The 10,505-nt window shown below is 36.4% G+C and overlaps 2 protein-coding genes across 2 annotated transcripts; both read right to left on the bottom strand.

Moving 5' to 3' along the window:
- Window positions 1-3,238: 3,238 nt before the first annotated feature.
- Window positions 3,239-5,020, bottom strand: LOC107616215 (protein LOW PHOTOSYNTHETIC EFFICIENCY 1, chloroplastic-like). The gene is given in 8 exon segments (XM_088499413.1): window positions 3,239-3,336; window positions 3,339-3,396; window positions 3,398-3,592; window positions 3,594-3,638; window positions 3,640-3,703; window positions 3,705-4,095; window positions 4,098-4,414; window positions 4,416-5,020. Coding segments are annotated over 8 exon segments (1,773 nt in total).
- A 1,379-nt stretch (window positions 5,021-6,399) lies between these two features.
- Window positions 6,400-7,562, bottom strand: LOC107619705 (GEM-like protein 4). The gene is made up of 3 exons (XM_016321997.3): window positions 7,309-7,562; window positions 7,127-7,201; window positions 6,400-7,020 (listed from the first exon to the last, which is right to left on the bottom strand). Exons 1-3 carry the CDS (start codon window positions 7,472-7,474, stop codon window positions 6,572-6,574), a joined length of 690 nt encoding a protein of 229 aa, XP_016177483.1. The 5' UTR covers window positions 7,475-7,562; the 3' UTR covers window positions 6,400-6,571.
- Window positions 7,563-10,505: the final 2,943 nt, after the last annotated feature.

Genomic DNA, 10,505 nt, shown 5'->3' with positions numbered 1-10,505 from the left:
CTTGCTCCTCTACTATTAGAGCTCGCTCTGGGCCGAGCTTGCGTCTTCGTTGTTGTACAGGTCGAGATCCCGAGTGGACCGAGAGCTTGTGGGACATGAGTTTTGGATCTATCCCAGGCATGTCGGAGGCCTTCTAGGCGAAGAGATCGGAATTATCTCTTAGGAGCTTAATCAATTCTTGTCTTAGGGTTTCCCCCAGGTTGGTTCCTATGTGAGTGCTTTTTCCTTCCTCTTCTCCGACCTGAATCTCCTCGGTTTTTCCTCCGGGTCGTGGTCGCAGCTCTTCTTTAATCCTTGCTCCACCGAGCTCTATTGTGTGAACTTCTTTGCCTTTTCCCCTCAGGTTTAGGCTTTCATTATAGCATTTCCTTGCCAGCTTCTGATCTCCCCTCACCGTTGCTATCCCCGCTGAGGTCGGGAATTTCATACAGAGGTGGGGTGTCAATACCACCGCTCCGAGTCGATTAAGGGTAGCTCTGCCGATTAAAGCATTATAGGCCGACCCTACGTCGATGACTATGAAGTCTATACTCAGGGTCTTTGATTTCTCCCCCTTTCCAAAGGTGGTGTGGAGGGGCAAAAATCCTAGTGGCTTTATTGGCGTGTCGCCTAATCCGTACAAGGTGTCGGGGTAGGCTCTTAACTCTTTCTCATATAAACCTAGTTTGTCGAAAGCGGGCTTAAAGAGGATGTCCGCTGAGCTTCCTTGGTCTACTAGTGTTCTGTGTAGATGGGCATTTGCCAGGATCATGGTGATTACCACTGGGTCGTCGTGCCCAGGGATTATTCCTCGCCCATCTTCCTTTGTGAATGAAATGGTTGGAAGGTCGAAGGACCCCTCTCCGACCTGGTAAACTCTCTTGAGATGTCTTTTACGAGAAGATTTTGTGAGTCCCCCTCCCGCAAACCCTCCTGAGATCATATGGATATGTCTCTCCGGAGTTTGTGGTGGTGGGTCTCTTCTATCCATATCATCTCGCTTTCTTTTTCCATGACTGTCCGACCTTTCTATGAGATATCTGTCAAGCCGACCTTCTCTGGCCAGTTTTTCTATCACATTTTTAAGGTCGTAACAGTCGTTTGTGGAGTGCCCATATATCTTATGGTACTCACAGTAATCACCGCGGCTCCCCCCTCTTTTATTTTTAATGGGCCTGGGAGGAGGCAGCCTTTCGGTATTGCAAATTTCTCTGTATACATCCACTACAGGAACTTTCAGTGGAGTATAAGAGTGATATTTTCTTGGCCTATCGAGGCCGAGTTCTTCCTTCTTCTTAGCTTCCCTCTCCCTCTCTTTCGTTGAGGGAGGGTGACCGGGTCGCAAACTCGGGTCTCTTAGCCTAGCATTTTCTTCCATATTGATGTACTTTTCAGCTCTTTCCTGTACATCACTTAAAGAGGCGGGGTGTCTTTTTGATATGGACTGTGAGAAGGGACCTTCTCTAAGACCATTGACTAGCCCCATGATGACTGCTTCGGTGGGCAGGTCTTGAATCTCCAAACATGCTTTGTTGAACCTTTCCATATAGGCCCGTAAGGACTCCCCGACCTCCTGTTTTATTCCCAGGAGACTTGGTGCATGTTTTACTTTGTCTTTCTGGATGGAGAACCTCATCAAGAACTTTCTTGAGAGGTCTTCAAAACTGGTAATTGACCTCGGAGGGAGGCTGTCGAACCACTTCATCGCTGCTTTTGACAAGGTTGTCGGAAAAGCTTTGCATCGCGTAGCGTCAGAGGCGTCAGCCAGATACATCCGACTTTTAAAGTTGCTCAGATGATGCTTTGGATCAGTGGTTCCGTCATAGAGGTCCATATCGGGGCTTCTAAAGTTTCTCGGAACTTTGGCCCTCATTATGTCCTCGCTAAAAGGATCGTTCTCCCCTAAGGGCAAATCTTTTCTACCGTCGTGGGAGTTCTGACCTTTGAGGGAGGATTCTAACTTTAAGAGTTTTCTTTCTAACTCTTTTCGTCGCTCCATCTCCTCTTTTAGGTTCTTTTCGGTTTCCTTTTGTCGTTCCCGTTCCTGTTCTAGCTGCTCGAGGCGACTGTGGACTAATCCCATGAGCTCAGTTGCGTGGGATGGTCCTTCTTTTTCTGATTCGCGCCCCTCCGAGGAATTTATCTTCGGGTTTTTTATTCCGGAGGTGCCTTCCCTGTGTTGATCATTGGCTTCCTGGTGAAGGGTCTGGTCTGCTTCATTGTTTCCAGTGTTCAGATTCTCTTGTTCAGAATCTGTCTCCACATGACCTTCTTCAGGGGATCTATCTGCCATCACTGGTTGATCTCTCGGGTTCCCCGGCAACGGCGCCAATGTTACGGTGGGTAACCGGAGATTAATGGGCTGGCTGGATGGCGTTGGTTGGCCCAAACGTATGAAGGAGGTGGCTTTCGAGTGGATCTGTTACTCGGTGTTCCTCCGTCCGACTTGTACGTGTGAAAGAATGGGGGTGGTACCTGCAAAGACACTCCGATGACTAAGTTAGCAAGAGTGTGAGCAGGTTAGAGAGTATTGGAACTTGGAGATACCTGAATGGTGTCAGTGTATTTATAGTGGTGAACCAATAACCACCGCTGAAGTAGTGCCACCTTTTTAGGTGGATAACCGTTCCCATATCTTAGGGAGGTTAAGATATGGCTCTATGAAGTGGTTAGAGAGTTTCTAGGGGCAGTTACTCATTCGAATGAGTGTTATCTGCCAGCTAACCCTCGTATCCGACTTCTTGGGAGCAGGTCGTGTTTAGTACCGACTTCTTGGGATGAAGGCTGGTACTGGGTGAGGGCCAACCCTTTGGGTTGGGCCTATTTGTTTGGGTCCTGTACCTTTATTATTGGGCCAGGGTATGAACAATAACCATGTGTCGCACATGTGTCATTTTAATTAATTATAATAAGAGTACATAAGGAGTACAAAGGTTAACTACAAAGTACAAAACATTTTTTTTGCAACTAAACATTTGATTATGATCTAAGCCATAATTTCAGAGAATGTGCTGCCTTCTGGATTTTGCTCACATATGGGAAAAAAATTACAACAATTCTTTCACTTTTACTGTTTAAGAATAGAAAACGCTCAAGCAACAACAAAGCCGAATATACAAAGGTTGCAAAATATTTGACTATCCTATTCTCACTATACTAGCTAATTCAATTCTTGTGGTTATCAAATGGTTAATTTCTCCTGAAAACATCAGCCAAGTTGTAGAATTCTTTCATTGTTTTTTTTATTTGCACATTTTTTTTAATCTAGAGGACATGGTCCTAAAGAATTTAGATTGATGATAGCACTATAAGCTTCAGAGGATTGTACAACCAAGTCATAAGCTTTTGAAGAAAGGATAATGCTTTACTTTGAGCTCTCATATACAATTCATATGCCAGCCTAGGCTTTCCATCATTTCGAAAGTGCCTTAATCAACATTTCATAAGTGATCTCGTTGGGAGAAATGTTCTGAACTTTCATCCGGTGAAACCATTCATATGCTACACTACTCATACTATTTCGAGCGCAACCACTAATAATTGCATATGTAACTACTGTTATCTTAATTCCCAATGTTACCATCTCTCTAATGATCGCATCTACTCTACTAAAATTTCCTTTGTGCAGTATAAATTGATGCCATGATTGTGTAATGTGTAAGCATATGCATTTGGTTCAATCCCAACTTTGATCATATGGTCCCACACACGGAGGGCCTCCTTAGAGTTTTCCTTTCTTAAGAGCACTCAGCAGAGCCCCATATGAAATCACAGTCAGTTTTTCACCATTTGCCACCATTCTCTTAATTATTTGGACTGCCGCCTTCGAACAGGCCACAAGAACTGAATTCCATTCTCTACTTCCCTGTTTTAGGCCTTTATCTTCCATCTTGTTAATCAGCCTCACACCCCATCTCCAAATTCCTTTCTTCTTGGCTGCACTGAGAAGGACATTAAAGTGAGAAGTTATCAATTCATATGACAAGTTATTTGGCTTTGGCCCTTTGTCCAATAAGTCTTCATATATCTCCAAATCAGCCCACCACTTTTTTGCCTTCCCCATCAACCAAATTACATGATTGCACCTAGACAAGATGATCTTATCATACCTTTCCTTATCCTGGTGTACACCTCTTTGATAACAATACAGTGGTCTTCACGAGTACAAGCCCATGCAAGTCGCTCAAGGTCAGCACGCCCCAGTGGAATTCCAGCATTATCCATATCAATGAGAAGCTTCAATACATGGTTGCTCGAGTTATCATGACTGACAAGCCAACAACGCATTATTTGATAGCAAACACGGATTGTAAACTTCTCAAGCTTTATTAACTCACTCTCCCAATCTTCACCATCATCATCTCTCCCTATTCCACCTTGTCGATATTTTTCTCTGAAGTCAACAAAAAAGTTTAGAGCTCCATACCCATCTTCTCCGATATGCCAGTAAGGCTTGAGAATAGGACACTGGAGATGGGATAAGGCCATTCCTATAGATTTCCTCAAGCATATCGAGAGCTTTGCCAGCTTCCTCTTTCTCAATGTAAATAGCCATCAAGGTGTTACATGTCACAACCTTATAAGCGATTCCATCTCGTGCCATTTCATTCAAAATGTTCTCCATTTCATCAAATTGTTCAGACTGTTTAACAAGACCTAACATGGCATTATATATGTAAAGATTGGGGCCAAAAGAACCATTAGTTTCTATCTTCCTCTTCTTCATCCAATCAAAAAGAATCAAAACAGAATCCATTCTCTTGTCTTGACGAAAACCTTTTATTATGGTTAAATACACCTGAAGGGGCAACTCCCCCTTCTCCTTAAGAATATCCTCCACGTCCTCAATGGTCTAAGCGGACTGCAAGGTTGTTGCAAGTGCTTTCACATCGATCTTAACATCATTCTCTTCTCTGCCATCCTCCTCAGCATTGTGATCACTCTGAATCTCTTGTTCATAGTTGATACCTTCGCTTTTATCCGAATTCAAAGAGTACACATCCTTTGACTCACTGCTAACTGAGTACACATCCGAATTCATAGTTGATACCTTCGCTTTTATCCGAATTCAAAGAGTACACATCCGAATTGATTTATATTTGGATATGACAAAATATTTTAGTTGTTCATCATGTGCAAACCAACCATTTACTTGTTTTTTCCTTTCTTTTTTATTGTTTAAATAAATAGAAATACTCTTGTATGGATATTGCTGAATGGATTCCTTAGAATATGCAGGCATATAATTAGGGTATTTTTGTGATTATCATTTTTAGAAGAAAAAAAAAATAATGTGTGAGATGGATTAAGTTTAATGCTTCTTTAATTTAAAATTTTTTCTTTTATTTTTTTTAAAATAAAAAAGATTAATTAATTCGTTGGTCATTGTAGTTTTCATTAAAAATTTATAATTAAATTTTTATAATTTTTTTAATTGAATTTTTATATTTTTTTTAATTTTGTAATTAGGTTATTCTTAATATAAAAGATATTAGAGCTAATTGAATATTTCTCCGCAAATTCAAGGTATCCACAATTAAAAACTTAATTAGATCTTGACCACGTCTTTTTGGGATAAATATTTCGTTAATTTTAACATTTTTGACATAAAAAATAACATAATTACTATTCATACTCAGACCCAAAAAAGTAAACTCAGGTCCAAAAGAATAAAAGTCCACCCAATAAAGGCGGCCTCTTCTACAACTATCAGACCTCTCGACGCGGCGCTAAACAACCCAGCTTTACTTATCTAAAATAAGTAACTAACTCATAAGATATTTACTTATCTAAAATAAGTAACTAACTCATAAGATATTAAGATATCTCTCACTTATCTAGAAGGAGATCTCAATAACTTTTATAGAAAAAGGAAAACGACTATCCACTACTAAAGATGGAACTACACTAAAAAGTGGTTGTCAACTCTATTATAAATACACTGAAACTCTCAAGTATATTCAAGTCCTAATCTACTAAAAAAATTGCCTAAAATCCTTGCTAACTTAAATATCGGAATCGGCGAGACCTCGGCACCAATACAAGTTGGACGCTACCTCAAAGGGAATATGGACCTCACGTCTAGGCCCAAGAGTGACCCAGTTTCTAATCTTCGGAACAATTACAAAATAAAAAGTAGTGTAAAAATCCAATTAAAAAAAATATATATGGATCTAATAACAAATTTGTTAAAACTATAGAGACAAAGATAGTAATTAAACCAAAAATAGAAACATTACAATTAGATTTAAAAACAATTGAACGTAATTTGAAAATATAAAAATTAAAATAAATTTGATTTATTTTTATTATTTAAATCTTTTTCTCCCTCCCTATATACAATGATCAGCTAATTAATTATTAAGAAAGATTAAGAAAAATATTTATAAAATATTGATATTGAGTTCCAACAATAAAAAATTCCATCCAAATAAATAGATATATAAATAATTTCAATTTCCTTCATACATTATCAAATTAATCCAAACAAAATATTTGATTTGCAAATCAACAAATCATCATTTCAGAATGTACATGTTTCTTCATCCTAATTAACTCAAAGGTAGCTTCTTCAGCTATACATACATTGTTCTTAAGCTTGAGAAATGGCATGTTCAAGACATGTCAAAGTTTTTTGATACTTTATGACTCCCATCAACCAAAAATCAAAGTTATCCATTGTAACTATCTCTATATACTTGTGTTTTGGCTTCTCAACATTTTCTCTTTGGTTTACACACTTGATCTTTTTGAGTGGAATGGAAACTTTGTAATGAATCCTCATCATTTGGCCTTTCCCTGTAAACACTCTGATTGATCTCTCACTGCAGAATGCTACCCTGTCACTTGAGATGAACAGCAGACCTGCTAGAGGCCCTGATGTCGTTGAAAGATAGCATGGCGAAGCTTTTAGAAGCGTCTCACCTTCTCTGACATTGAAGAATTGCTTAAACACTTTGTCTATTCCACCAAGTTGAAGAATTCTAGCCCCTAAGCTCAACTTCCCCTTAAGACTTTCAGATATCTTTGGTGCCATTCTCACTGCAAATTCATACTCATATATATCAGTTGAATTTGTATTTAGACTACTTCACAATTCACATGAACACCAAACAAATCATTTTGATAACAACAAAAGGGTACTCACCATGTTCTTGGACTCCTCGTGAAAGACTATCATCACCCTTCCTTCTAAGTTTGTTTAGAATTGAATATACTCTGCCTGAAACAATGAAATTCACAAGATATTATTAGTAAGTAAATCCATGAAAAGTTCAATAAACATTGATGTTTGTGTATAATAAGGAAAAGAAATTAAAGTAGTCTTACTTTGCTTTGATGCTTTTGTTGAATATTGGGATTGAGTAGAGGAAGAGTCTAGCAAATAGTATCTGTTAACTGATTTCTGAAGCTGATCACATGCTGCTGAGATGATTGGATTTCCAATGAACAAGTCTTGAAGAAGTGATGATGAGGTCTGCATCTTCTTTGACATTTTAGCAGTTGGTGATTAAGATACTAGATGATGGAGGAATGAAGATATGTTCACTTGGGCTGGTTTGATGAGTCCCTTGTAATCCAAAGAGGTATTTAAAGGATTGAAATCTTTGAATTCAATATTGATCCTTGTGTTGTATGACTCAGACTAGGATCATCAACCATGATATTGTTAGTATTGACAACATGTATTGTCTGCTTGCTTTTCTTTTTGAAAAAAGTTGCTATACAAAGATTCAATATCCACGTCAACATTTTTTAGACAAACAAATTATGAAGAGGGTAGTTTTTCTTTTCTTTTTAGCGGTTAAGACTTTAGATAGATAGAAGAGTTGATATCTTAAGGTGCAAGGTTCCATATTTGTTGGTAGAAACAAAGGAAATAAAGCATTTGTCTCTGATGACATAATATATATATAATTTGCAACTTGTAATGGAAAATAAACCTTAAAAAAATGTAAAAGAGCATTGCTACCATCTTTTTTTATGTTGCTTATGTATGTGAGAGCGTTCTGAGTTGGCATCTTAACTTTATGATGCATCTCTTTTAACTCTCTTACCAAACATAGAAGCCATGTTGATGACTTCAAATATGTAAAAGTTCACTTCAAATATGTAGATGACTTTTTAAGAGAGTAATGCAGATACCATAAGCATAACCATTTGGCTGAAGTGGGAAACAACACAATCTCTTTGCTTTCCAGTGAATAGGGAATGGACGGCATTCCCTGCATTTAGATATTCCTTTTTGCATTGTTTGTTTTGGAATGATTGACTAATCCTTGAAGAAACTGAATTTGTTTTTCTATTTCTTTTGGACCTAAAACATTGCATTTTAAGAGGGGTGGCATGTGCTTTTGTCTTTGTGGGGCATGAAATCACATCACATCAAATAAAATCAAATCATATTTTCATATCAACTTTATGACATGTGTATCAAGGGAACTGCCAAATCATTTCCACATAGGTCATTCTCTTCTCTTTCTTTCATTTGTTGCATGCATGGACCATTGAGAATATCTCAAGTTAATGACAGTAACAGCAACAAGCATATAGCACTTCTTATCTAGGTTCTAATATGGAAAGTACTTGAAACTTGAATATTTTATTTCTTTCAGAGAAGCTCCTACATTATTATATTAATAGAGTCAAAGTATATATTATAAAGTGAGGTTGATGAGGCTGAGAGGGCTATGAAGACAATGTCATGTGATGGAAGTTGATACTGTTTAGGCCAGAAATAGAAAGTGGTCTCTTTCACATGCATCAATGTTGCAAAGAAAATAATAGCCAAATCACTTCCACATCATCCCCATATGCTGCTAGAAATTCAAAGCTAACAGTAAAAGTTCCTTCTTCATTACTTCTGTTTTGATCATTTTAAAGGGGAAACACTCTTCTACTTATATCTCACTTGGCCACAGCTAAACAAGAAATACCGAAATAATTATAATGTGTTGAACAAAAATCTAAGTTGCATGATTGATTTAACTTGAGTAATATTTTTCTTAGGACATTATAAGAATAAAAAATATTATCTTTCTGAATTTAAGATATAATTCAGATCATATAATGCACTTTTTAGAAAAAATTTTCATTATTATCATTCAAGCCTAAACAGAGTTATTAAGCGAAATTTTGAGTTTGTAAATCAAGGTGAGAGACTTACCTTTGGATTTGATCTTTGTTTTTGTGCCCTAATCTCTGACTTTTCTTTTTCTTTCTTTTTTGTTTCTTGATTTTGGCAATCAAAAATCACCTTTTTCTTCTTGATTTAAAACTCTAATCCAAGTTTTCTTTTCTTGCCTTCTCTTGGAGCTAATTCACATAGGTTAGAGAAGAGAGAGAATGAATTTAATAACTTTGAGAGAATGATGAATTTTTTATTGAGTAGGTTTTTGGTGGCCAAGATTATAGTAACTAAAAATAGCTAAGCTTTGACTGACCAATGAACACATAACATGTGGAGAGTTGGGTGAAAATTGTTAGTTAGAGTGATAGGCAGATAGGACTTATTGTTAGTGAGTAGCAGAGCAAAAGAGTAAATAAACTAACCAAAATGATGTGTATATTATGTGGGCCTTTTTTTAAGAAAAAAAAAATCTGTTAGTATTTTTTAAGTGGATAATTCCAAAACTTTAATTGTTGGGCTTTAGTATGAAAATCTATTATAATGTGATGAAAGTAATTTAAAGAAAATAAGAACTAAATCATGTAATATTTATGTGAGTTCTTATTATTAATATATTTGTGGGCATGTGGCATAAATTATATGAGAATATAAATTTATAAAGTGTTAAAATTTTATAAAAAAAAAATTTATTTTAAATAAAAATAACTATTAAATAGTATTTGATCCGTCATCTTATAACTCGATCCTTATTGTGCATTATAAATTATAACTTGGCCTTAATTATCATTCATTCTGTAACCGACACCTTCATTATCGACTTAATGACCATTATTCTGACTTAATGATCAACAATGATACGATCAACTCTATTCATCAATTCTATGCCTATAAAAGGCACCAATTTTTATATATATTATACATTCTAGATATATTCTATATATATTCTATATTCATAAAATTATTATAATATACAACACATGATGACTTCTATTTCATGTCTTACATTCTATATTCATAGAATTATTCTTATACCTCTTAAACACTTACTGACTTGAGCGTCAGAGTGTTTTTTGCAGGTACCCACTCCCTTATTCTCTCCTTACTGACGTATAACTCATCCCGACCAGAAATTTAAAGACATTCATCGACGGACGAGCTATACACCGGCCAAACTCAGCAAGAACAGTATTGTTGATATTATCATAGTTATTATTATTATTATTAAAATTTTGAAAATTAGTAATTTTTAGTAGTTTTGTTCATCTTTTGGTGAATATAAACACTAAATTATGTTTAATAGATAAATTTTATTAATATATGTGTTCAAACTCTGAAAATTTTGAGTGCAAATGATAATGATTCATGTGTGCAAAACTTTAATAAATATAAGTGTAAA

The sequence above is a fragment of the Arachis ipaensis genome, chromosome B9 (assembly GCF_059453495.1).
Source record: "Arachis ipaensis isolate K30076 ecotype BB chromosome B9, ASM5945349v1, whole genome shotgun sequence".
Classification (NCBI taxonomy): domain Eukaryota; kingdom Viridiplantae; phylum Streptophyta; class Magnoliopsida; order Fabales; family Fabaceae; genus Arachis; species Arachis ipaensis.
The sequence above is the reverse complement of the archived record's forward strand: the minus strand, read 5'-3'. Positions and strand labels throughout refer to the sequence as shown.